This window comes from Phalacrocorax aristotelis, chromosome 2, assembly GCF_949628215.1.
Source record: "Phalacrocorax aristotelis chromosome 2, bGulAri2.1, whole genome shotgun sequence".
NCBI lineage: Eukaryota > Metazoa > Chordata > Aves > Suliformes > Phalacrocoracidae > Phalacrocorax > Phalacrocorax aristotelis.
Window position 1 is genome coordinate 8,080,014 of NC_134277.1, and position 27,292 is coordinate 8,107,305.

Sequence of the window (27,292 nt, forward strand, 5' to 3'; positions counted from 1 at the left end):
CAAAAAGACCGTGTCACCCCAAAGACGGAACCAAACAAACCCAAAACCCCAGGCTGATCCCCACGGGCAATCCACCCAGGTGGAGGGAGGGGACCAACGCTGCCTATCATTACATTTTCAGTTGAAACACGCTCTAGGTGCTCGGCCTACAGGAAAGTTTTAATCAAACCAATTCTCCAGCAATTAAGATAAAATTTTAAAAAGAAAGCACTCACATTAAAAAATTGCCACGTGTTAACTCTGAAACAAGCAACCATTGTGTCAGAGCCCCTGTGCCATGTTAGTACAGGTACGGACCCAGAAATATATTTAGCTACCAGGAGCTATCAAGCTACCGCTTTATCAGCACATCTCTGGTAACCACACATATTAGCACATTTAGTCTGCTGCAATGAGAAGGCTGAATCTGTCAGCCTAAGCCTTAGCGAAGATGGGAAATGTCAGTAGTTTGTTTTGCAGTAAGGGTTGGTTATTTTGGTCCAACCAACATGTGGTGAATTGCTAAACCACCAGCAAGACATTAATCAGTTTGCCCATTCCCTTTAGGACGCATAGCCCTCTGGGTTTAACTGGGACAAACCCCTCTTGGACGCACAGCTCCGTATGGTTTAAACATTTTTCTAACCAGTCATTCTAAGATTAACTAAAATAAGCTCCTCTTAAACCAAAGAAGATACCCAACAGCAGAGAGATGCTGTGTATTTTCCAAATTGTATTGAATAAAATGCGTTTCTGTATTTATAGATAGCAGGTTAAGCGAGGCTAGAGCACCAAGTTCATCGCACGGCAGCTATCCCATAACTGCCGATTCATATAAACTTCCACTGCAACACTGGTGCGGTACCTTCTGCGCTGATACCCCCTCCGGCATAACTGACGCACCAGAAATGCACAAAGTTGCTTGTGCTGCTCTGCCTTAAACCTGAAGATATTTTTTAAACATGTTGCACTTCGTAAATAAAAAAATTCATGTTTTAACATACCAGGTAATGGGGCACCTGACAAGTTTAAGTGTGTTAGCACAAACAAGACAAGTTGCAATTTAATAATAGCTGGTTAAAATAATGCTAATAAATTACTCTCAGTACTTTTCCCTGCTGTTCATGTGACCCAAGATGCAAGCTAACAGCTATGAAGTCGCATTAGCTGGTCTTGTTCTTTTGTTCTTCCTGAGAGCTTCGAACACGGAGCTGCATTTTCTTTCACATGCAAGATGTGAGATTTAGTTCTTTCACTGTAAAAGCACATTAGCTGCCAAAAAAATCTTAGTAAGGGCATGTATTGGGTTTGTGTGGCAAGGTTTTGGTAGCGGGGGAGCTACAGGGGTGGCTTCTCTGAGAAGCTACTAGAAGCTTCCCCCGTGTCCAATACAGCCAATGTCAGCTGGCTCCAAGATGGACCTGCTGCTGGCCAAGGCCCATCAGCCTTGGTGGTAGCGCCTGTGGGATAACGTAGTTAAGAAGGTGGGGAAAACTGCAACTGCAGCCGGAGAGAGGAGTGAGAATATGCAAGAGGAACAACCCTGCAGATCCCAAGGTCAGCAAAGGAGGAGGGGAGGAGGTGCTCCAGGCGCCGGAGCAGAGATTCCCCTGCAGCCCATAGGGGAACCCCACACCAGAGCAGGTGGATGCCTGAAGGAGGCTGTGACCCCATGGGAAGCCCACACTGGAGCAGGCTCCTGGCAGGACCTGGGACCCATCAAGAGAGGAGCCCACGCTGGGGCAGGTTTGCTGGCAGGACCTGTGACCCCATGGGGGACCCATGCTGGAGCAGCCTGTTCCTGAAGGACTGCAGCCCATGGAAGGGACCCGCGCTGGAGCAGTTTCTGAAGAACTGCAGCCTGTGGGAAAGACTCACATTGGAGAAGTCTGTGAAAGACTGTCTCCTGTGGGAGGCACCCCACGCTGGAGCAGGGGAAGAGTGTGAGGAGTCCTCCCCCTGAGAAGGAAGGAGCAGCAGGAACATGTGATGACCTGACCCCAACCCCCATTCCCCATGCCCCTGTGCCACTAGATGAGAGCAGGCAGAGGAAAACGGAGTAAAGTTAAGCCTGGGATGAAGGGAGGAGTGGGGGAAGGTGTTTTTAAGATTTGGTTTTATTTCTCATTATCCTACTCTGATTTGATTGGTAATAAATTAAGCTAATTTCCCCAACTCAAGTCTGTTTTGCCTGTGACAGTAACTGGTGAGTGATCTCTCCCCGTCCTTATCTCACCCAATGAGCCTTGCGTTATACTTTCTCTCCCCTGTCCAGCTAAGGAGGGGGAGCGATTGAGTGGCTTTGGTGGGCCCCTGGCATCCAGCCAGGGTCAACCTACCACAGGAGAAAACTAATTTTACTACAGCACAGTCAGACATGGTCCAACACTGGTCACGTTGACTAATTACTATTTTGCCACACAAACTGCCCGTAAGTTGCCCTCAGTAGGATTACACAATGAGCTAAAGGAACAACTCGGGGTAGGGTTTCACATTCAGCAGCAGTTCTAACTGAAGCTGATCACACCCCTCGCCTCTTATTCCCAGCCTCTGAACTGTCCCAGTTCAGCTGTATGTTGGATCATGTTGTGAAACAGACGAGGGGACTGATCCAGCTATGGGGCAACCCAGCGAGAAGCAGCAGGGCTGGACACTGAAAAAAAGGCAAAGTAATTCTGTCTGCGTCGATTCCCTGCCCTGATTCACACGTCTCCACAAACATGTGTCACCATGATGGCAAGGCAGAAACTGTTTAAGCCAACACTTCTGCCAAGAAAATGTACATGGGAAAAATGGGATCAGTCATCTCTCCTAAGACAGACTTTTTTTTTTTAAGCAACAGAAGCGATAGATGTAATGATTAAGATAAAAACTTATGTCTATACATATGTTGGACTGTTTTCTTCCAAACTCAAACTGATTAACTTAAGGATACAACTCTCTTGAGTTAATCAAGACACATTTAGTGAAGTATAACTTATCTGTTTATGATAGGCCCTATTTACAATTTCTAAGTTTTGGAGAATGTTACTTCACAGCAACCAAGAGAATGTCAGACGTAGATACATCACCACTTCCAATATATTCCAGTCTAAATTTCAGGTGCAATACGTATGCGAGTAAGAGACACGGGCTTCGCAACGGAAGTATTATTTGGTTATAATAGCTAGGTCATACATTTGATTTGGTACTTCATTGATTTTAAAACATACAAAGATGAATATATTAAGAAGCACAAAAAGGTGTTTGTCTTTTTAAAACGTTTGTTTCTTCTTAACTTCTGCTGACCTGCTATTTCCAAGATCTTCAAGGATTTCTAATAATGTTATAATAGAATCATAAGAACAACTTGAGATTAAGCCATAAGTATCTAGCTACAAAAAGACAACAAGCAGAAAAGGAAACTCAAATATTTTTCCTCAGCCTGGCAATTCTACTGAAAAGTAAAGGCAATTTACCTTCTAGCACCCTTTTATGCTTCCACGATACAAATCAGGTTTAACCACCCTTTTCTGTGAATACAGTTTCTCTGTGAATTCTACTTCTCACGCCAAAGCATAGATTAAACAGAAGTAGACTGATTTTTTAATTGCATTTGAAGGGTTTTGGAAATTCTTCGTTTCTAACCTCTGCTAAAACAGTCTCTGGAGATAGACTTCATTTCTAAAAATGAACAGAAAAAAAGAAAAAAAAAAGTTCCAAAACATTTCCAAAACATATTTTTTCCTCTTCTCTGTGCTCTTCCCTTCTTGTGAGCATGGACCAGATCATATCTGGAACCCAAGATAGGTCAGCAGTACGTCATACAGCCAAGAAACACATTTTGTGCATTAACTACATACCCACATTAACATATAATTATAATTTGATTTAAAGCCATTACACTGAAGATGTCACATCTAACAAGCATGCCATTAGAATTAAATTTGAACAGTAACATAAGGCAGGTAACTGAAATAGCCTTCTACACAGAAAGCATCAAATTCTGTCTATTCTTACAGCTTTGACAGACAAGTTTTGGCAAACATAAGTAGAGAGGCTCAAGGTGTCTTTCTTCCCTGTCGTCTTTACGTGCTTCAGCCAAAGGTCACCGTCCCTGCGACAGAGCTGGCAGAACAGGACATTCCAATGCAAAGCCTGCCATTACACTTAATTCACTGTTGAATGTGAATTTGAGGTAGAAACCCTGAAAAACAAGCTGCAGTGGATGTACCCTTTTGCCTCTATGGCTGATGTCTTCCCACAGAGCATCAGCACAGATGTCTCAAGGTAGCTTGAGCTTGCAAAGCGTCACCAGATCTTGTCCACTAACACAACGCAAACAGCGATATCAATGGAGAAGCATAGGCTGTATGGGGTTAAAAAGCATTTCTGAAAAAAAAATTTGAAATAATAATAAAAAAAAAGGTCTTTAAATCCAGCATCGCCTCTAGAAATCTCAGATTTCCTTACTCACTTCTTCACTTCCCCAACAGCACTATTTTACCTGGTATTGAAGTAGCATGGCACGTGGTGCTTTCTTATGGAAACACTGCACAACAGACGAGAGTCCATGACCTGTGTCCTTTTTACAGTACTACTAAATGCTGGTACAGGTAAACTCTGTTGTGTAACTGAAATGATAATGTAGTACTGCTTACCAGAACGTGAACTAAAGGGTTGAGCAAATGAATTCAGAAATATAGATTCACCAATATAGATGAATAGACCACAAGTTGAAAAGAAGATGCAAGAAGAGAAGAGGTAGAAAACAGGCAATACCTAAAACATTCACGGGCCAGCAGAAAATGACTCATTGCTAATGACATGCGTTGTCAGCTGCTAGCACAGGCAGGACAAACTGTTTTCAACAGTGCATGATGGAAATCCAATGAGAATACAAATTCTGACTTATTTTCTTTAAAGTAATCAAAATATCCATGTCCTTTTCTACTAGATAAACTTTCAAAAATACCCTTTAGGAAAAAAAACCTGGAATGCCAGGTGACACCATTTCTAAAAAAAAAAAAACCAAAACCAAACCAAACCAAAGCAAGGAAGTAATAATTTATTTATGTGGAATCACATAGATTAATAGATAAAGCAAGTATCAGGTGGCAGACGGAATAAGAAGCACAGACAATGAAACAAAGAGATTAAGTAAACTATTTTGTTTCAAGAAATAATACAGGAAAGCACCTTCTACAAAATAAAGGTTATTACACATAATTCACTGTGTAAAAGCAATGGGTACAACACAAATAATGGACATGAGCATCAGAAAGGGTGCTCATAGAACAGGATCACAGAATAACTCAGGTTGGAAAGGACCTAGAAGGTTAGCTAGCCCAGCCTCCTGCTGAAAGCAGGAGTCAAACAGAGTCAGTTCCCCACATGGTTTGCAAATATTTTTGAAGTCAATTCATTGGTTACAGAGCTGTGTAATTACACATGGTGCTGAAATCTGATGGTGGGACCCTATCTGATAAAATTTACACCCCAAACAAACCAAGTACAGACACCAGAGATCGGGGCATAAAGGTGATATTCAGACAGCCTAAAATCACACCTCAAGCCCTTCATCTAGTATTTCCTATTAGATGGATCTAAGGAACTCCCTGCTCAGACCTTAGTCCTGCTGAATTGCATTTTAGAGATATCTAGTTCTCCCCTCTGACTAAGCATAAAGACTTCAGCAGAATTTGAGTACACTTTCTCCTATTCATTAGTAAACTCCTTTGAAGTACTAAAATAAATATCATTATTCTTTTAAAGCTTTGAAAGAAAACAATTCAGATAGAAACTAGACCATCACAATGCTGCTGAAAAAGAAACTTGGGTGGCATGACTACAGGAGCTAGAATTCAGTCTCTGCCTTGTCCCCAAGGCCCATTACTAGTAGCTGTTACGGAATATGCTCCCACACCATGAGACGTGGTCACATCCATGCAGCTGTATATTCCCCAGGTTCATACTGAGGGTTGCATATTGGAGGACAAAAAAAAAAAACCAAAAACTAAACAGAAAAACTCAACAACTTGATCTAAGAACATTTACAGCCTTTAGATAAAAGCCAGCTAACAAACGTTTATCACAATACTTTCCCAAATTCTAGTCAAACAAGGAAAACTGTGCACCTTAGAAGATACAGGATAGCTGAGAGCCGAAGCTTCAACTCAACAAGTTCATACATGTCCAAGACAGTTATGACTTCTCTTTTCTGAAGCGTGAGCATTAACTAAGTATAGAAAAGAAACTCTCATTGGTCTAAAAAAGCCTTTAAAACAACACGGTCAAGCTAGCAATTTAAAACCAGGTTCTTTTTGCCTCTTAGGACAGCCTAAAGCAAGTACAATGAAAAAAGACACGTTAATGGAAAAAAAAAAAAGTAAACTGAAAATATTCTTAAAGCACTATTTATTTACATTAAGTAATCAGTAATTTAAACCCCCACTGACAGTGTCTGGTTAATGAGCCTCGAGATCAAGATCTTCTGCTTGTCCATAAAGTAGGTATACAATCAACAGTACTTTCTCTGTTCTGTTCCACCAGTGCATCCTTATCTGAGAAGACCACATGTAGAGCACACAAAATACGTGAGTCAGTTTACCAAGGTTTTGTATTTATTCTTTACCAACAAACACATTCGAAACAGAAATGATGGTATCTCCAAGCTGTACACAGCACACAACAGGACAAAGAATACTCTCCCATTCCATTACAAAAAGAGGCAACTGAATAGCCAGCCATGACCCAACCCTTACTGCTACATGAAAGACCTTAGGGAAATAATTTCTTTAAATAATCTTCCTTACAGATCATTTATTTCCTGAGTTACCCCCCCATTTCTGGGCCCAGTTCTCTCCTGAAGGGTTTCTGGAAGACACAGGCAGAAAAATAAATTAGAATTCCCGCTGAATCTGTTTTGCACTTTCCTTTGTATAAATCTCTACCAGGATGCCTGATGCAAGGTTAATTATGCAAAACATGAATGAGGAAAAATTGTGTGTCAGAAGACTGAAGTAGCACTGAAAGCCAGCGTTTCCCGGAGCCTTATGGCTTGTTCATCCCATCGACTCTGCTCCCTCTAGAGCAATTCTGCTGTGAGCTGTTCTTCCTAAACTTACATCCCTATGGGTTAGAGAACATTAACTGTGGCACAGTGTTTGCCCAGGAGGCTGAAAGGAAAACTGATGAGAATTCTATCAGTTTCATTGAATTCCTCCTTTTTAAAAAAAAAAAAAAAAAAGAAAGAAAAAAACCAAGCACCAGTTGTAGTTATACCAGTAAATTAAACATAGTTGGTGATGTTGGCCTTGAGGCCGACTAGCACAGAACACATCCTACATCCATGCTATCTAATTCTCAAACTCCCAAACAAAGCAGCCATGCGTAAACTATGCTGGGAACAGCACACAGCCTACACAAACCCTTGGGCCGGCCTTGAGAACCATTTGGAAGAGTGCTGGCAGGCCCAGGTCGAAACTGTACAAGCAACCACTGCAATAATCTGACAACAGGGATGATGGTGGCCAGTGACCCCAAATGTTCCCTGATGGGTTTTTTTTTTATGAGTGCAGACATGGCCACTGTGAAGAAGCCGAGTGCTTCGGGTGCCAAAACACTATTGCTAGCTACAACCAGGCCACTAATCAATACAAAACACAAGCACAGCCATGAATTAGCCCAATCTGTAAATGATGAAATTCAAGGAAATTGAAATGAGCTGTTCTCTTTATTTTGAATTTTATTTCAAAATTCCCTTTTCCAAGTCTTTCTCCACAATGAAAACCATCTGGCCCATTTCTAAGTGAAGTTCTAGCCTTGTGCAGTTCAATGGTCCATGGTAAGAAAAAAATACTATACTTGCTTTTTTTACAAGGGGGGAGGGGGGAAACCAAGGAGAAGGAAAAAAGTTGGAGTAGAAACAAAAACATAAGCAACAGAGAATGGGAACTAGGGAATAAGGAAGGGGAAAGGCCAGGAGAGAAAAACTTCCACTGACCAAATGAGAGGAAGATGGTAAGCCTTTTGAAGCAACTAACAGAAGCTTTCAGAGCACGTATCTTTAGAGTAAGAAGAGGCCTTCATCATCCAGACGTCTAATAGAAAACCAAAACAACAGAACAAACAGCCCAACATGTTTGTGAAAACGTTGAGGACAACTGTTTCACAAAGTTGAGGGTGCCAGAAGAGCAGTTACTTCACACTTCACTCTATTAGGGCAGGCTCCATTTTAAACATCTCAATGTGTACAGTGATTTGGCTGGAAGTGGTAACGAGAAGCACTCACTGTGCCAAGGAAGGGGAAAAAATGATAGTGGTAGAAAAATGAGAACAAATTTTTATCTGCTATTAACTGAAATAAGAAAAGCAAATTTCAACAAATTCTTTGAACTTGTTGCTAGAATATCTTGAGAATGCGATTTAAAGGAGGACCAGCAGTTATCATACTGGAATACACACCATGGCAAAGTATTCCAATGCAGGGGAGAGATAGGAAGTGTAGTATGAACAATATCGGCAGCATCAAAAGCAGCCAGTAATAAGGGTCTGAAACTAGAAAGAATCATATTAGGAATGGAAACAAGGGCATTTTAATGAATATAAAGGAACAGCATAAACTGTCAGGGATAAAAATCAGAAGATATAAAAGCACAGCATGCATTATTACCACTGTGCAATATGAAAGGCAAACAAAGTTTCAGAAATATTTTAGAAGTAAGAATAAAAACACAGAAGTCAGTATATAACAATGTTAAGGAAGAACAAATGGATAACAAAACAGAATCAAATGCCGTCCCCTGTATTTCAGCCATCGTAAAACAGATTTATTGTAGCTAATACTAAAAACTGATTTTGTTATTAGGCTAAATAATCAGGGAAATTCAAGCCAGCAGGACTGGAAGAAATTCACACTATATTTCAGAAACAAACACAAGTAATCTCTAAACTATGAGTGATCATGTTCCATAATACAGCCCTGGTGAAATTGCCCTAAGACAGGTCAGCAACAATGAACTAGAGCGCTCAAAGGGTATTTATTTGCAAATTATTTTCAATCAAGGTGAGAGAGCATTGCAAGAAAGTTCCTTCCTCCAGGACCTGCATGAGGAAATTCACACACATAGAAGAGTTGCATACGACACACAGCTGAGGCAGGGGCTATGAACATTTTAGAAGACAGGATCTTAATAAAAATAATTCTGATAAATTGAGAAGTGGTTCATATCAACCAAGTGAAATTTAATAAAGACTAGCAAACTTTCAAAGGGTAAATCGGGTAAGTCAACATTATGTTGCTACAGAGGTTAACCTTGTTCAGTGCAGAACAAAGGAGACAACCTCCTAATAAATAAAAGTTTATTATAAAAATTGTTCTCCATTTCAGCTGTGGAATCTTAACTGTGAGTAATACAAGTCATAACTGGCTTAATCAGCAGTAAAGCATATTTATTTTATACTTTAGAAAATTAGTTACTGAAACCAATTGCCTAGAGATGCAGTAGATTTGCGTTCACCAAATACTTTAAAACCAAACTGGAGAAACATTTGTCAGAAATGGTACAGATACACCACACAGAAGGATGAGCAAGATCACCCTGAAGTCTTTTTTGGCCGCACAGTTCCATTCGTCTGTAGCGATACAGCAAAAGTAAACATTCATTTCATTCAAAAGAATTTCATTGTGCTTTTGAACTCCACACTTTAGGAAAAAAAAAATAATTCACAATCTGTATTCATGAAACGTCTTACCAATAAATCGCCCAAATGTTAATAAGCATAGCTGCCCCCTTTATTAATACCAATACGGAGCCATTCTATCATGTTGTGTCGAGAAAACCTTCATGAAGAACACCGCAGACAGTCTTCACTGCCAGGCAAAGACAGGAGGGTACACACCGTTATCGGAATAGCCCAGGCTCCATGAACCCTGGGATGTTCCAGAAGTCCTTCTGGATTAGTGAAGGCTTCCAGACGGTACTCTACAACAGTCGCACAAGCTGCCGGTAAACACTTCGCAGCAGAGACTGCACATTTGGACCTCATCTTCACTACCAAAAATTCCTTTTATCTTACTGTGCCATACAAGCTCCAAGGTATATAAAAATATAATAGGCAAAATAAAAAACTGGTACATTTTCCTAAAGCCGATTTTCTTCTGAGAGCCTAAATAAAACTAGTTTTGGCAAGAATTTTTTGTCAGTAATGACGCAGCAAAAGAGAAAAAAAGGCCTCTTTTTTTCTCCCCCGCCCAAAGCCAGAAGTCTGGGGGGGAACAGCCTAGTTTGACCTGGTTTCCAGCAGTTTCTTCAAGAAAAGCAAGCAGCAAGTTGATAAATCCAGCACTGAAAATTAGTAATTATAGATTTATATTGGAATGGCTGGCAATAGGCTTTCGTGCATGTGTAATTTAATAAAAATACTTCCAAATATGTGAAAGGGAAGAATATTCTGAAAGAACTAAAATCTAGTGTTATTTTAACACCTACATATTGATATACTTGTAGGAAGGAGCTTTCAGAATCCCAGAAACTACTGTTAACATAAACCATTTTATTATACTTTTATATTAGGGTACCTTGAATATTAATTTAATGATGATTCTGAGGATTAGAGTGAGAACCAAAGTTCCTTATTTATTCAATGCCAACATTTGGGGCAAGCATCAGTTAGATGAGAACAGCTCGTCTGTCTATATGCTGTGAGGAACCCTCTAAAAAGCATCTTTGGGGTTTTTTTTGACAATCAACCAGCATATATAACATGACTGTAGGCTATAAAAACCTCTCACAATCTCCTGTAACAACTCCTATATTGAAGAAGTCAAAGGAGTCAGCCTGAAAACCAAACACCCTCAGATTTCACACAGCCAAGGCTGTAGCTTCGCAGATACTACTTTAAGCTGGCAGTGTTACCAAAAGCTGTAGCTCTGCCGCTCTGCCTCTCTGCAGCCTGGCTACTTGCTCTGGCCTCCTCCCTCATGCTATCACAAACACGTTTCTTTGCCAGGTTAGTTTTAACCCAGATCAATTTCCCAATGCAGTTCACCACATGGCTACACAAATGCCTGGGTCAGCACAAGGGAGAGAAACAGCTGGTAGCGGAGGGAGGGCAGCACTGCTGCTCCTTTTCACTGCCAGAACCAGCTTAAGATTTATGGTATTGGGGGAAAATAACCACCTGATGCACTCTATACACTCACTGCCTATGTTCCTTTCAGTAATAAGTATTCTAGATTTTAAGGGCTTTTTCCTACTTCATCTTATTTTCTTTCGAAAGAATGAAAACACCGATGCTACTAGAACTCCTCACTGAACGTAGTTCTGAAGCAAGTGCTCAAACTTACTTTGATTACCCCATGACTATGGCATCAGGAATGGCATGAATGGGAATGTTTAGTGCATCCTGCTAGTAAAAAGCAGTAAAAAAAGACGACAAAAAAATGCAGAATTCCATACAAGATACTAGAAAACAGCACTTGCTACAGTAAAATCTTGCTTATCCATATTTATCCAAACCATATGAATCATGCAGATTACATGAATTGATAATCAAATACATTAAACATACAAAGGAGAAAAGCATTCAGTATTTTTTGAAATTGTCAGTTGCTTAATTGTTTACCATTTCAAAACATTTTAGTGTACCTGTGACAACACTTCAAAAAGTTAAATCCACAGCATCAGCGTATAGTAACGTAAAGGAACAATCATTAGCGGTGGATAAGGAAATTCTGTTTTCCCTAGTTATACATCACCCTGCTGCCCCTCCAGCATTGTTGTGGGATAGCTGGGCCAAGGAGGGAAAAAAACTCAACTCCGCCTGAGAAAGGCAAAGCTTACCTATTCTCAGGAAGCCAACTGCCTTGGAAAACCATCTCTCAACTCCAATTACAACAAAGAATAGAAATGTCCATTTCCAATTACTTATCTTATGAAAGAACAATGACAAGAAGTTAGTAGGAGTTGAACACGCTAACAAGAAAGGAAAAAAATAAAAAAGAATACCCACAAGCAAAGCCAAGAAAATTGAAGTGGTTTATTGTTTTAAGCTGGGAAAAGTCTCCTGTGTCACTGAATGTAGGATGAAAAGATATCTGGTGTGTAGATGGCTCAGGGAGTAGAAACCAAGAGACTGGGTTCTTATTCCTAGTTCTACAAAGACATGCCTTATGACAATATACCTAACATGTTGAGATTTCACAGACTGTCATCATACGTGGTCTGTCATGCTGCTGGCTGATAGCTCTTGGAGGTCCTCTCAGGACAAGTGCTACAGAAGTTGAATACATCACCAAATACAAACATTAACAAACTAACAACTGCAATGTCAAAAAAAACCCACTCTCTACAAATGCTTCATTTGCAAGTGCATTCTGTTTCAAATTGTGAAAACCGTAGGCTAAGGATATATAAAAATATCTCTGTCCAACATCAAGGCTAATCTCAGTCACCCTTAAGACACAAGCAAAGGCACCATTTCACATTAATCAATATTCTAACAACTCTGGTAACATGGGAAAACAGTTCTGGAAAACCCACGACATGTAACAGCTTTCATGGTCATCCACCACGTAAGTCCCGTCAAGAACTGAAAATCAACAGATTAATACAGAGATAATTTAGCGGAGATCATTTACCTCTTGAGCAAAATCATGTTGCGAGCAGTTTAAGCCAGGCTCCTATGCAAGGACTACGTAAGACAGTTGGGGCATTGCTTGGTAACATGAACGTGGTGAAGTAATGCAGCATGGGCTGCTGAAGAAAACGGCACAGAGTTCCCATGGGACGCTGGTGCACCCAGCCCTGTCCTGCTCTACAACAGACTAGAAGGCCTTCAGGGAGCCAATGTCATGGCCTGGTTATGCCTCATCTCTTCACACTGGGTGATCGAGTATGTACCTTCTGGTTTTTGGCCAGACGTTCTGATACGTGGCTTGTACAGGCAGAAGTAGAGGCCACTGTTTGCTCTAATACCTTAACCCTTACCCATGCAACGGTTGTGCAAAGAATCAGAGAATCATTAATGTTGGAAAAGACCTCTAAGATCATCAAGTCCAACCACCATTGAAAGACTTCCATCTTGCCAGGTAGCAATGATTTTCCCTAACTGTGAACATGTATTTAAAAATGTTTTTATTGTATAAGATGATATAAATTTTACTTTTGTAAATGTTGGATTTTGAAGCAATAAAAGGGCAGGCACGTGAAGATACACGTAAGTATCACACAGAAGGTGTGCAATGAACTACAGAAACACAGCTGAGCTATAAAGAGAATCCATCCAACACGTTAAGGTTCTTTTGAAATGAGTGTAGGTATCTTTAAATATTGGCCTACCCTAATGCAAATAAAGCTGAAGTAACGATAAAAATTCTTAAATAATAATTTCCTGGCAAAAATGCTGTGCTTCCTTGTCCTCAAAACCATCTGCATGTGTAAAACCTACGGCCAGTGAAAACCTCCTGCGGCTTACGTTGGCCGAAGTAATGAAAAACTAGGATGAAAATTAAAACATAAAGTAATTAAACACACACAAAGTTTTCCACAAACTTTGTGCTTTTTGAAATTATCCTATGCTGTTTTAAACTACACACATTTGCAAAGACAATTTGTAACATACATCAGTCTGATGCATGCTGAAAATAAAATGTAAAATGGGCTTAGATACTGACTTACAAAGTAACTGTTATCATGATCACAAGCAATGAGACTTCTGCTACTAAATTTTCGCTAAGAAGATACATCTGTTTGTGCTGTTTATAACCTGTACAGATTAAGAAAGCTCTAGTACTTAAAATAGATTACAAAAATGTTTACTGCACCTGTACAACACTGTTCTGATACATTTTCATGAGTAACCAGATGTTCATACAATGACAGTATAGTTCAAACAGAACCAATACTCTTCCCCTGAAACTTCTTTTTGATCACATTCCTACCCTTCAGGTCCATTGCCTGGAAGCTGAGGTATAATCTGATCGCAGGAGTGAAATTTCCAAGATTTCCAGCCATACGATGAGATCGCCCCTCATTTCCATTTTTCCTATACAACACCAGGAAGACTTTTTTAACGATGCACCTCAAAGTTTCTTTCTCCTACGTCACTTCGTATCTTCAGCAATGCAACTTTATTACTTTTTTTTGGCTTTTATAAGTACAATCTCTCCACCTTCTAAATTCTTTTGAAAGGCGATACTACAAAAATATTTTCCTCTTTCACTGCTTTGATTATAGCTCTGCGTGTCCTTCCTTCTTCCTGATGAACCATATCATGAACAACCTACTTGCTCTCAACTTCAAGGCTCTGCACAGCCTATTCTAGCTCTACCTCTTAAATTTGAACCACTGCTCTATACAGATACCCAGTTGTCAAAATGTGAGGAAGAAAATACGAGTGTTTGTCTAGCACTTCAGGCAGGAAACAGGCTCTCTGTGAAAATCCTCAGGGTGACAATGCTACCCTCCTTTAAATACATCCTCCAAGTTTGATGCCTATGAATCATTCACCAATGCTGAGATAGCCGGGGTACTTGAACTTCTGTGTGTTCTTTTGCTCATAGCATTCTCACAGCTCCCTTGTGCTTTCCCAATACATTTCTCTACATTCACATGCTGTCTTATCTTTACATTTAAATTAAGAAATTGTTTGCGCAGAAGCAATCTTTGCTTATGCATTTGTACTGTATGTAGTATAATGGTGCCCTGGCCTCTAGGCACAATTACAACACAAATAATCAAAATGAACTGTTCACCTAAGATTAAGTCTCCTGACAGTGCTATGCATGAAGCTATATCCTTCAAACGATGATAAAAAGCTGTTCTAGCACCACGCTCTGCTATCAGTAACTCCCCAGGTACTGGCGCCAGTGATTCCCTATAGGAAGGGAATTCATCACCTACAGGAAACCTATACATGCTCCCTATACATACCTGTGTCCACGCGACCACCAGAATTTTTACTGAGAACCAGGTAAAACACAGTCTGACAGAGGCTTGTGCAGAGCTGTCCTACTGAGGAACCCTGTGCTCCCTTAAAATAAGCCTACTTCTGGGAAGAGTTGAGAATCCCCGGCATCTCACAGAAGCAGATTCAAGGCAGTTTTCCATCTGTCTGCTTAAACTCATCAAATTTTCTTAAAAACATGGCCTTCAAGAAGGTAAAATACCAACCTAAAGCATTCTCCAATATGGCATTGTTCTTTAATGGAGGCATCCACAGCTGAGGAATTATTCTATTTTGGCTTTGCTGGTTTAATGCAGGGCTCTTTGTTTTATCATTACTTAGGCTGCACTTAGACTGAACATTCAGTGGAACATTTCCTATAATGGGATAAAGCGGTTGAACAATTTGACTGGCTAATAGTGATTTAGACATGTGATTACAGTACAGAAAATGGTCTGACATATGCTCTTTTATCTGGTTTACATGAGGCACATTAATCCAACTGGAAAGCGCAGAAGTGAAAAGGAACACAGTCACAAGAAAAAAATAGAAAAAAATATTTTTACTTATTTCTGCATTTGCTTAGCTAATCGTTATCAGCATTTTGTAAATAGTAAAACTTACAAAATAAAACTGTTTTCTCTCCAAAGTAGATGCAACTAAAAAAGAATAGTCTATACCTACCCTGTGAAAGTTAGAAAATAACTATTTCTGGTAAAATCCTAGTTTTAGAAGCATTTATGACCTATGTCATAACACCTTCACCAACATTACAGGTTTTCCATGAAGATGCAGAAGAACACTTAGCACCCCCAAACCAGACAGGAACAATCACAGAGTGAAGAAAGAAAGTATTGATTCATTTTCATTTTTGTCTCAGCTAATTTCATTTCCAACTCTTACACAAACGCTTATAGTCATGTCGGCCTAAGTACATATTTTTAACAGGAAAATTTAATTTCCTACTAAAACTGGTCAAGAATATATTCTCATAACACCAAAAACTTAACTGAAAAAAAAAATTACCTCTTTAGCACCCACTTTTCAACAAGAGCATGTGCACAACCTCACATTGGCCCACAAGATACGTCAATTTTCACAAATAACAGTATTTTCCTTTTTGTGAAGACTGGTACATTTCAGTTGTATTTGCATTTTTCCTTCCTAAAACTTCTTTTAAAATAAAATATTCAAAGGTTTCCTATGGGAGGTTTGGTTTCTATATGAAGAAATAAACCCGAAGTATGTAAAACGAAGCGTAAAGGAGATGAACATAAGAACTTTACTGCATGTATGTTTGTAAATAGCAAAACTTACAAAATAAAGCTATTTTCTCCCCAAAATGGATGCAACTAAAGAAGAATAGTCTATACCTATAGTCTATACCTACTCTGTGAAAGTTAGAAAATAACTATTTTTGGTAAAATCCTAGTTTTACCAGCATTTATGACAAACTACTCTCATCTATCGCTATATGAAAATCTATATCAAGTGAATACCTATGACAATTAAAAGATGGAGCCACAAACAATGCCTCTCCACTGAAACCAGGGGGTGAACATTGAAATCTTTGAAGGGAAACTTTCATCAACGACGACGACAACAACAACAAAAATATCCAGATATCCCAAACTAATGATAGTTCTGTCCTTGGATATTTATGTAACATGTATATGTAAAGCCAAATTTTAATAGAGGAAAGCATAGTTTTTGCGTGTGTTTAGGTCCAGCCCAGCAGAATCCCTCGCTAATGTTTTGGACTTCCACTGTGACATCATGGCTGGACTCGAAGATTTTAAAGGTCTTTCCCGACCGAAATGATTCTGACTGAGAGGCCGAGGGTGAGGTCTGGGGCGGGCGCTCGGCGACGCGCCAGCAGCTCACCTGGTTAAACGTACTCAAGCAAGGGGCGTCAAACCGAAATCGTCCCTTCAAAACAATGGGAAACAAACTCTGAAACCCCGAGGCTCCAACAGACCCTACAGCGCAGAGGCTATTTTGCTAACGATCGTTAACGTTTCTTCCCAAAACGAGCTCACCCAGCTTTGCCCTATTACCGCTGCCATCAGGTATGTCATGGCAAGATCCATCCCTCTCAAAAATAACCCGCGGGGAGCGCAGCCAGCCCCGCAGCGGCACTTCCAGGGAAGAAGCTGCCACCAGGCCTCGCCGTGCGCAGCCGGGCTCGGCACCTCACGCCCGTCAGCGGCAGAGCGGCCATACGCGCCGCTCTGCCCGGGTCTCGGCGGGGAGGCGCTCCGTGGCGCGGCGGGCTCCCCGCAGCCGCCCTGCGGGACCCTGTGCGCGCCCGCCCGCGGCTGAGGGGAGGAGAGGAGCGGTCCCCTCAGGAGCGGCTCCCGGGGGACGCGGGGGGCAGCGGCGCGGCGCGGCCGTTGGGGCTGACGAACGCCCGCGCCCCCGGCGGGGCGAGGCGGCGGTGAAGGGAAATCTGCCAGAGCGGAGGAAGAGGCACCCCCCCACACCCCACCCCCCCGCCGTTGTGTTTGTTGTGCTTCGCCACTGTCCCGCCGGCGCGTCCCTCGGTGAGAGGCTGCCGCCTGACAGCTCCCCCAGCGCAGCCAGCCTCTCCCCGCCTCCGAGCACACGGCGGGGTTGGCGGCGAAGAAACTCCTGCCTCAACTTTGCGTGTGCGCGTCCGCACCCGCGCGTGTGTGTGGGGTGTGTGTCGGGGGCGGGGGGGGGGTGGTTTCTCCTCGCCACCCGCCGAGAACCATCTTTTCTTTCCCAAAAAGAGGAGGGGGGATAAAAAGGGAAAGCGCCGAGGAACTACCGCCGAGCGCAGGGAGTAGACAAACGACGCTGAAAGCAGCCGAGCGTCCTGGAGGAGAGACCCAAAAAGGAGAAGGGGGAAGGTGCAAAGGCAAGGAAAAAAGGAGGAAGAGAGTGAAGGGGGAAGAGCTAAAGAAGAAACTCCAAAGAAGGAGGAGAAGAAAGGGATAGGGACGGTGAAAGAAAAGTGGAAAAGGGAGAGCAGGCGGAGGAAGACAAAGGTGAAAAAGGAGGAGGGGAAAGTGCAAAGGGGAGAGGAGGAGAAGAAAGAAGGGCCCTTCTCAAAATGGCATTAGGCAGGAGGGAGGGGGCGACGAGCAGCGAGTCTCCTCTGACAGCTCTGCCTGCGCCCGGCCGCCTGCCCCCTGCCCCTCTCTGTCTCGCACACACAAACGCTGAACTTACTTCTTTCTGGCTCTCTGGAAAGGGGAAGCGCCATCTTTGCGAGGCCGGCCCCTAGGTCTTTTGTCTGTGGCTGCTGCTGCTGCTGCTGGGGGGGGAGCTCCAGGCTCGGGGGGCTGCTGCTGCTGCTGAGGCGGCTCCACCACCGCCACCACCAGACTCTTGTCCTCCGTTGACATCCTAGTCAGCAGGACGAGAGAGACACATGGATGATGATGATGAGGATGAAGATGAGGATGGTGATGGGGATCCCGATGCTCCTCCTGCTCCCGCGGCTCCTCTCCTCCTCACCTCCGCCTCCTCCACCTCCGCCTCGCATTGCTGGCCTCAGCCGCCGCCGACCAGCACAGGTAGCAGGGGGACCAGCATGGGGAGAGCAGGAGGAGGAGGGGAAGGGGTGGGGGGGGGCGAAGAGAAAAGAGCGCAGAGGAAGGAAGGGTCTCACACACAATAACACCCCCTCCCCGGCTCGGCGGGGTCTGTCGGGGCTGGGGGAGGTGGCGGGCGAGGTGAAGAGAGCGAGCGAGAGGCGGCTGATCCCACCGCTGGGCGCCCCCCCCGCTCAGAGGCCCCGGGAGCTGGCGGCGGCTCCGGCTCCTGCGCTGCCCGGCTGCGGCGGCCGCCGCTTCATTGTACACTGGCCCTGCGCCCTCCCCCCGCGCAGAGCCCCCGGGGGCGGAGGAGGAGCAGGCGGCGGCGGCGGAGGCGGCAGGGGCCGAGGCCGAGCGGAGGAAGTTTTGACAGCTCCAGCTGTTGTGTGTGTCGAGGGCTGAGTCCGGCCGGGCTCCGCGTCCCCTTCCCAGCCGGGCCGGGAGCAGGAAGTTTAACTTTGGGGAAAGAAGGAGGAGGAAGGGTGAAAAAGGGGGAGGAGGAAGGGGGAGGAGGAGGCGGCTCCCTCCCCCCTCCCCGCGGGGTGGAGAAGGGATCCCGGCGCTGCCGCCGCTGCCCTGGTGTGTAACCCCCTCCTCCTCCTCCCTTCCCCCCCCCCCCCCCCCCGCCAGTGCGACACATAGACACAGAACCCGCCCGCCGCCCTCCTCCCCCTGCCGCGGCCCCACACTGCGCCTGCCCGCCCCGCCCGCCCACCGCCCGTCCCACGGCGCAGACACCCATCCGCCGCCGCCACTGACCTCACGGGCTGGCTGCCGCGGCGGGCTGCGGGGAAAGCGCGGAGCCGCGGAGCGGGGACGGGACGGGACCGGGCGCCACGGGGCGCTTCGCGCACCCGCCCCGCACCGCGCCCCGCGGGGGCCGGACGGCAGCCCGCTCACTCCCCCACCCTCTCCCCGCCCTTGTTTTTTATTTATTTTCCCCCACGGCCCCGTGGAAATTAAAAAAAAAACAAACCCCAAAACCCAACCCGCAGCCCCATCCGGATGAAAGCGGCCGCTTCGTAGCAGGGTGCCCCCTCCCCGTCCCCGCACATGGGCTGAGCTCCCCTGGACGGTGGCTCCGGGGGCAGCGCAGGGTGCCCTCGCTCCTCCCGAGCCCCGGGGAGCGGGGGCACGGCTGGCTGCGCCGCAGCCCGGAGGTAGGGAGCCCCCCCCCCCCCCTTCCCCCCGCCGTGTGCTGCGGCTCGGGGCGGGCTTGGGGCGGTGGGGGGGGGAGAAGGCAGCGAGCGGCGGAGAGCCGCGACCGCCCCGGGGGTGGGGAAGCAGGGAGGGAGCAGAGTTCAGCGCTGTGTGCGAGGGAGACAAAGTCTGGGGAGCGTGGCCGCCTTCCAGCAGCTCGGGCTGGAACAGCTGCGGCCGCTCGGGGCGGCGGGGGGGCCTCCCCCGGGCAGGGGCCTAGCTGGCTGCCTGCCCGCCCGGCTGCGCCGCGGCTCGGGGCGGGGTTAAGCCTCATTACACGGGATTTAACGTGTCCCGGAGGCCAGGAGGGACTCCGGCTCCGAGAGGGAGGGGGAGCGCTACGGCCTCGCAGCCGGAGAAAAGTCCGGCCACGGGGCGAGGAAGCGGGCCGCGCCTCCGGACTTTCCTCCCGGGCCCTGCCCCGTGGCGCACCGTCGCCCGGGGCGGGGTGGAGCAAGCCCGGCGGCGGAGAGCAGGCCGCGGCGCTGCCCGCCCGGCCGAGGGTAGCCCCCCTGCCGCCGCCGCCGCGCCCCCGCAGCGGGCGCCGCCCTGAGGGCAGCCCCTGAGGCGGCCTCACTCCCTCCCTCCCCTCCCGCCTCCCGCCTCCCGCCTGCCGCGGCGGGTAGCGCTGCGGGGCCCCTCGCCCCAGGCTCCGGCCGCCCTCCCTTTCCTTCCCTCCCTCCGTCCCGCTGCCCGGAGCGGGAGCAGCGGGTGCCAAGGCAGTAACTGAGCGCACGGATGCTGAATCATGAAACGGGTGGTGTGGACAGAAAAGCGATCAGCCCTGCTGCCCTGCAGCGTGCGGAGGTGACTCATGTTGGGGGTGGGCGTGTTTGAGAACTTCGCCAGACTCACAGAAATCGTGGGGAGCGGTACCTCCAAGACTCCAGATCCGCACAAATACATCTTGAGAGCCCTGCGCTAGGTGTTTCTCCTTCGTCATTCTGTTTCTATGTTTGAATCCCGGTAGATAAAATGGCCTAGGGTTGCACACAGGTACAACGAGGAAGGAGGGGAGGAGGAGCCAGTGTTAGTCACTATTATTTTGATGTAAAAATAAACACAGAACAATCAAAACCTTTACACTGTACCTCTTTCCCCAAAATTTTACCGCTTAGCTTCAGAAATACTAAATTAAACTGGCGTGTTGTGGCAAATGCAACTTTTGCTGGCCTGTTTGCCTGGGAACCATTTCATAACAAAAAGCCTTGGTTCGCTTCCTAGGTTTGTGAATAATTAAGTTAGGCCTTTGTGACATTTTCGTATCTACACGTGGAGATAGGTGTAATATGTTTATCTCCATCTGTACACATACTCGTATGTATACAAACATAACTATATAAAGCCATCCGTTTTGCTCAGCCATGCGAGGGCAACAGCTGGATTGTTGGTGTGACTTTCTTGGCCCTATTACTGAAAATGTACTCATTTCTGCTAAATTAAAAAATATATCCTGAGCTAAATGTTTGTATTATGAAGTCTGCAAATGACAACATAGGTATTATACTGCTCATGTGACTTCAGATATGGGAACTTCATATCTGCGTGTTGTCTAACGCAGAAGAAAGCGGACAAGTTAGCATAATTTAACTGCAAACATTTAATGCTATACAGGCCAGGCTTGGGTGGAGCAGAGAGAAAAAAAGCAGAAAAGGGGAGGGAGTGAGAAGTAAAAGGCCACAGCCTCTGCCCAGTGGGATCGCTGGTGTGGCGTTCGCTAGAGTTGCCAGGTTGCCATCTGGTCTGCTAAGAAAAATGGCCATCTCGTGAAGCACTGACTGTGCATGTGCGGATGTACTGCACATGCACAATGGCTCGGGTGAGCCTAGGATGTGTCAGAGCCACTCTGCATGTGCAAATTGATTTGAGCTGAGACACGTGAGCACGCTGTGGGCTCAGATCAACTGCTGGGTGTGTGGGGAATAACTCACATCCCACAGCAGAAATACATTCAGTGAAGTCACTAAATTCACTTTGCCATGCATGGTTCGTCCAGTCCTCCCATGTAAACATTGTTTAATACCTTTAGATCACCTGGAACTGGTTGAGCTGTGGGCTTTGTCTCCTGCAAAAGCAGATGTGTGTTTTTACCTTTTCTTCTCCATTGTTTTTTATATTAGTTATATTTATATGTAGCTATCACAATATAAGATCTGAGTGGAGGCAGGACGAAGTTAGCTTTGGTGTAGCATGGTCTAGGATAAAAGCATAATAAGGGACTTATGCCTATTAGTTATATACGACTGTGCCTTATCTCGGTACGTGCCCAAACAAAGCACGGCAGGTCTGTTCTGTGAACTGCTGCGGCCATTGCTGTGGCAAAGGTGTGAAGAGCTATGTAGGACTGAGAGAGACATGTGAGCAGGAGCCCGAAGCGAAGATGGAATTGTAGGAAACTGTATTTACTACCATTATTTATCACTCAGTGAAGGCAGGGAGACAAGCTAAGAGAAATTGTGTCTCCAAACATAAATCCATTGTAGAAGTGCTGTGTTGATTCAGGACGCTTGAACAGCCCTGTCAGGAGCACTTCTATGTTTGCACCTGGCCAGTGCTAGCCACCTATCATAAATTATCTGTCTCCGGAAAACATTCATTTTTACAGCAAAGATGTAATGTTAAATTAACAGGTCCTCTGCTTTACTGAATGGTAAGAGATCTTCCAGTTCATTGTAAACTAACTCAGGTGAGCTGACACACCTGATTTTATTTTTTTTAACTTTCAAGGGCAGGGAGCCTTGAAACTTTCAACTAGAATTTTACATTCTAACCTTCCTTAAAGTAAACATTTGTGTGTTTTATAATTGTTTCTGAAATATAAGTGAGACCCTTGCAGTACTGATTAAACAAGGCATGCTAACGGTTTTAACTTCAAAACATCTTAAGTTGTCCCAATGTGCTTAATGACAAAGAGCAGAATTTTCATGCACAATAATAGAACAGGTTGAAGACAGGACGGTGTCTTGAATCAGCTAGTTAAGGAAAATGATAGCGTTGTAGAAATAATTAAAGGAAAATGACAACTGGTGTGTAAATACCGTTGTACCATTATACTACTAAAGCGGTGTATGTAACAGAAATAATGAGAAAATTATTCCAGGTTCTATCAGGAATGGGATCCAGCTACTTTCTCTTTTATGACAGTATTCTGGAACTCTGCCAGTTTAATGATCGTTCACTACTCTACATAAAACAAACAGTTTACTTTTTATTCTCTTCGCGCATGTGTTTCCATTGCGGAAAAGTTCACCAAGTGTCCACAAAGGCTTCATTTAAGATCCGTCAGCAACATGCTAACATTTGAAATGTTCATTACATTGAAATACTTTGTCTTTAACCTGTGCTCAACTGATAATTGACTGTAGTGAGCATCTGCTTACTTCAGTTTGCTGCTGTGAGCACTGGTGCCCATCCCATTTGGCTGCCCTGGCTGCAAGAGCAGCAAACCACAGGGAGAGGCGCAGTGGGCAGTTGAGGGTAGGAGCTGCATCAACTGCCCATGGTAGCTTTTTACATCTGCATTCATATTCACCCGAGTACTTCAGAAATAGCCAAATTATTAAAAAAAAACAAACCCCAGGATAATTTAAAAGAGTTATAGACAAAGCCTAAATCAAGTGGCAAAATCAGGATTACATCATACAAATACATGACTCCTAGTTTATGTGCACTAAACTTGGCTGGACTAAAAAAAAAAAAAGTTAGCATATGTTAATTGTCATATGCTAACGAATGCGTTGTGGAAGTCTAGTTTTAAACTTGAAATGTTTGTTTCTTCTTTTCATCAGTTTTGCTTACTTGTCATCTTGTAGATCTGTCTTACTTTAGACAACATCACAGCCTGGGTAGTGGGTATGACGTACCCTTGAGCGATGGTGACTTTCCCGGCAGTTTGGTGAGATGCTTGTTGCTGCAGATGGAGGGGGAGAAGCCTCACTTCTCTTCCTGAGCAGTGTTCCAAGACAGCTGGAGAATTCCAGTTTTCAGGTGCTCCAGAGCAATGGGCAGATAGCGAGGAGGTCCAGTCCCCCTAAAATTCATCCAACCGCTTTCTTTGGAGGCAGTGTAGTTCACAGTCTACAAGGAGAAATTCTAGTTCTTGTTTTCTCGCTTGCTTCCTACTGTGAAATATCCTGACTTAGTATTCTACAACAGCTACTCTCCACACAAACTAATCTAGCATTTATATGAACGTGGGTTAATACAGTCTAGGCTCCCCATCCACTGCCTGCTTTAACTTGACTAGTTTAGTATGTGTTAAAGGCAGCCTTGCCCACGCTGTGATATATGTTCTAACCTCACACCTTTACACCTTAGTCTCGCCAAAGCCTAAGGCCTTTTCATCATCATAAGCTACTTTGACTGGGCTAATGTGACTGAGAAACACACCTTTTTTATCCACTAAGACAGGGCCAAAAATGTTAAGTGCTCAAGATGCAAGCCCCTAGGGCTTGTCTATGTATCGAGTTATTACACGTGGAAGCTTTTATCTTCGTAAAAATATGTTCTTTTTGTCCACGCCAAAGTGTGAATTTAAAACTAGTGGTTATAGTATAACCTTCACGCAGACTCATTCATTCTGGCATCTTCTGGCTTTTTTTCAGATTAACTTCTTTAATTCATTTAAATGAAATAAAAAAAGGTGCTCGTAGTGGAGTCAGTTTGTCCACGTGAATGCTTGCCTGACTCTGGTAGTATTATTAATAATACCTTCCTATGTGGAGAAGCTTTGTCTATTAGGAATGTTAATTTTGCACATTTGCACTTAATAAGAGCATCGCTTGTTTACATTTGAATCTTATTTTGGCAAGTGGTAGCTGGTGCGCTATACTGAAATTCCTTAAGTTATTCCATACCGAGGCCGTGATCCTGGGGATGCTAAATTAGGCAGATAGGTAGCTAAATGCATAAATTGTTTCACTGAAGACAACCACCTCCTGAGTAAAGTTTGTTCTGTGTTGACCAATTTGCAGAAATGCTTAAATTCTTCCTAAACTAGCAAATATATAGTTTGTTCTTATAAGGAACAACGACTGTGCTGAGTTGTATTTTGTTAGCATCCATGTGAAGTCACATAAAGCACCCACAAGTTACTTAGGAACTTCAGTTTGATTCTTTGGGACTTGCCTAATTCGCTGCAATTCATGTCTTGTTTACAACTTTATGAAACTGTAATTTTACAAACTTTAATATTGTGAGTTTTAGTTTTGACATATATGCGGTGGTGGAGAGCAGAGGAATAGCCTTTTATGGCATATTATTAGTTGCATGATTTTTTTATCCAAAAGGTAGAATGCCAATAGTTTGAGTAAAATCAAGTTAATGTGTGAAACCAGCACATGCTAGACGCTGGCTGCACTGCAGATAGATGCAAGCCAGGAAAAAACCCACAGCCAGCAGCAAGCACACAGGGCAGTAGCTGGCCACTTTGTGCGCACCTCTGGGGAAAGACAATAGACTTGTGTGAGGTTAGGACTTTATCATGCAGAAAGTTAAATAAATGTGAGAGCAGTGTTTGCTGTTTGCAGGAGTGGTGTGTTACACTCAGATTACTTAACAGAAATAATACAGACCTGGCCATGAAACGGGGGAAAGGATTTGTTTGTGTGCATTCAATCATACATTTTTTTTTGAGTAAGACTGTGTTTTTATTCTGTGTTTTGTACAGCACCTTGTGCACAGGCATGCTGGTTCCTTATATGAGATCTCGGGTGCTACGATAATAGGAATTTAGATACTACTAGTAGAAATAACCTTGTCAGATATTGCCAGTTTTGCAAGGAAATAATGTCTGTCCCAGACGGGATGGCCTCACTTTTAAAGGAGTTATAATGTGGGAGAGGCAGGTGCCTTGGGTTCAAGTCAGGTAAACACGAGGAGCCCAATCCTGTTTTCAGCTGTTTACTTCAATAAAAATACATGTCTGAGTAAGATGGGCAGAATTTGGCCTTTGGTTTTTGAAGTTAATTGCAGACAATTAATGGGGACGTGTCACCTACATGAGTTGCAGCCAGAATTCAGTCCTTTACTTCTTTAATAACTGATGTTTTAAACCAATTAGCTACATACCCATATGGAAACAATAGTAGGGCCCCCCCAGTCAAGACTAAACTGAGATGCTAAATTACATATATAATAAAAGCTGTGCATGCGTTTTCCGGCTGAGAACAATGTTATTTTTCAGCCTCAAGCAAAAATTTTCTCCAAGCCGTAGCCCCTCAACAAAAACACACTTTTTAATGAAAGTCCTGACACCACCTTAATTACAGTGCAGCAAACATTACCATCGTAATCCCATTTCATCCTTAGGCAAGGAGAGCATCCCTGCGGGCCTGGCTGCCTTTCTTTGCTGGTGACCAGTTTTGCAGAAACGGCCTTTTCCCCAATGCATTTTTTTATTTAACCTCTACTGTGCTGCCCCGAGGGAAGATGCACGGGGAGCTGCTAGTGCTCGTCTCCCAGAGTCCTCGCAGCCCTCCTGGCACCCCCTGCATCCTGGACCTGGAGGATCAAACGGCACCCGGGGGTGCCCAGCCTGCAGCCAGCTGTTTGGCATCCCTGCAGCCCCTCCGCCTGTCTCCCATGGGAGCCCGGCAGGAGGCAAAACTTCAGCCCCTTTGTACCACACAGGTTTCACCCTGACTCTTTCCAGCAGTCCCCAGGCTGCCTGCTTGGTATATGCCAGTGCCCAGAGACAATCCCCTTTTTTGCTGGCCTGCCACACTTCAGAAAAATCCTTGCTTTGGATCCAGTAACATAGGGGGGGAGCAGCCCTCCCAGTGGCAGCCCTAATCCAGGTGGGTGAGGATAGAGCTGTTTGAAAAGAAGGGCGGCGGGCACACTTGAGCAGCCCGCAGTGTGCCCAGCAGTAATGCGTTCACTTGAAGCAGCCTTGCAGTATCTCCAGGCTTTCACAGTGCTTGGGTAGGTAAGTAAAATGTGATTAGTTTCACACGACCATATTGATTCAGTGAGTAGATTTTGTGTGTGGACTGCGATATTGACAGGACAGATTTGTGAGGCTATTTGAAGCTGGGACCTTTTCCTACCAGATATATGGGGAGATATATATGTACATATATAAACACAACGGTATACTTGTGGTTCTTACATTTTTTTCCTCCCATCTTCTTAAATCAAAGTAATAAATGTGTGTGATCAAAAGAGCTAGAATAATCAATCTCTTCTTACATAATTGATCTGAAAATCCTAATTAAGGCTAGAGAGAAATTAAGCGTAAGGTTTCTTGTTCTCTCCACAACACTGTCAAGTACAGTACAGTCTTCTATTATGGAACTCCTACAATTCTTATGTACAGAGTAAAATAAGGCAGCTGAGATACTTGCCCTAAAAACAAGCAAAAGCCATATATCTGCTCAGAGGACATTTCTGTTATCCTGTTCCCTTCTATTTAGGTTCTCATATGGTGTTAATCACCATGGTATCTTACAGCTTTATAAAAATATAGTGCACCATATGTGATAAATCATTAATATTAAGAATGGAGATGCTGGATAAAAATATTCTTCACAAATTGAAAGCAGACGACGTGCAGTAATGGACATACCCAGACAAGCAGCCTGAGTAAAAGGAGTATATGTATGAATAGAAGAGGTGGAGTT

The 27,292-nt window shown here is 44.3% G+C and overlaps 1 protein-coding gene across 37 annotated transcripts in view; it reads right to left on the reverse strand.

Annotated features, from left to right (window-relative positions):
* KMT2C (lysine methyltransferase 2C) overlaps nucleotides 1-19,359 on the reverse strand; it is a 201,816-nt gene extending 182,457 nt beyond the window's left edge. For 35 of the 37 annotated variants that reach the window (XM_075082333.1, XM_075082328.1, XM_075082311.1 and 32 more), the window contains exons 1-2: nucleotides 18,391-18,522; nucleotides 18,103-18,279 (exon numbers count right to left, since the gene is read on the reverse strand). In XM_075082333.1, the coding sequence (XP_074938434.1) occupies nucleotides 18,103-18,278 (176 nt within the window). In that variant the 5' untranslated portion in view covers nucleotide 18,279; nucleotides 18,391-18,522. Of the gene's footprint in view, nucleotides 1-18,102; nucleotides 18,280-18,390; nucleotides 18,523-19,229 lie in introns of those variants that run through there. The other 2 variants (XM_075082303.1, XM_075082304.1) reach the window with 2 other exon arrangements.
* Nucleotides 19,360-27,292: the final 7,933 nt, after the last annotated feature.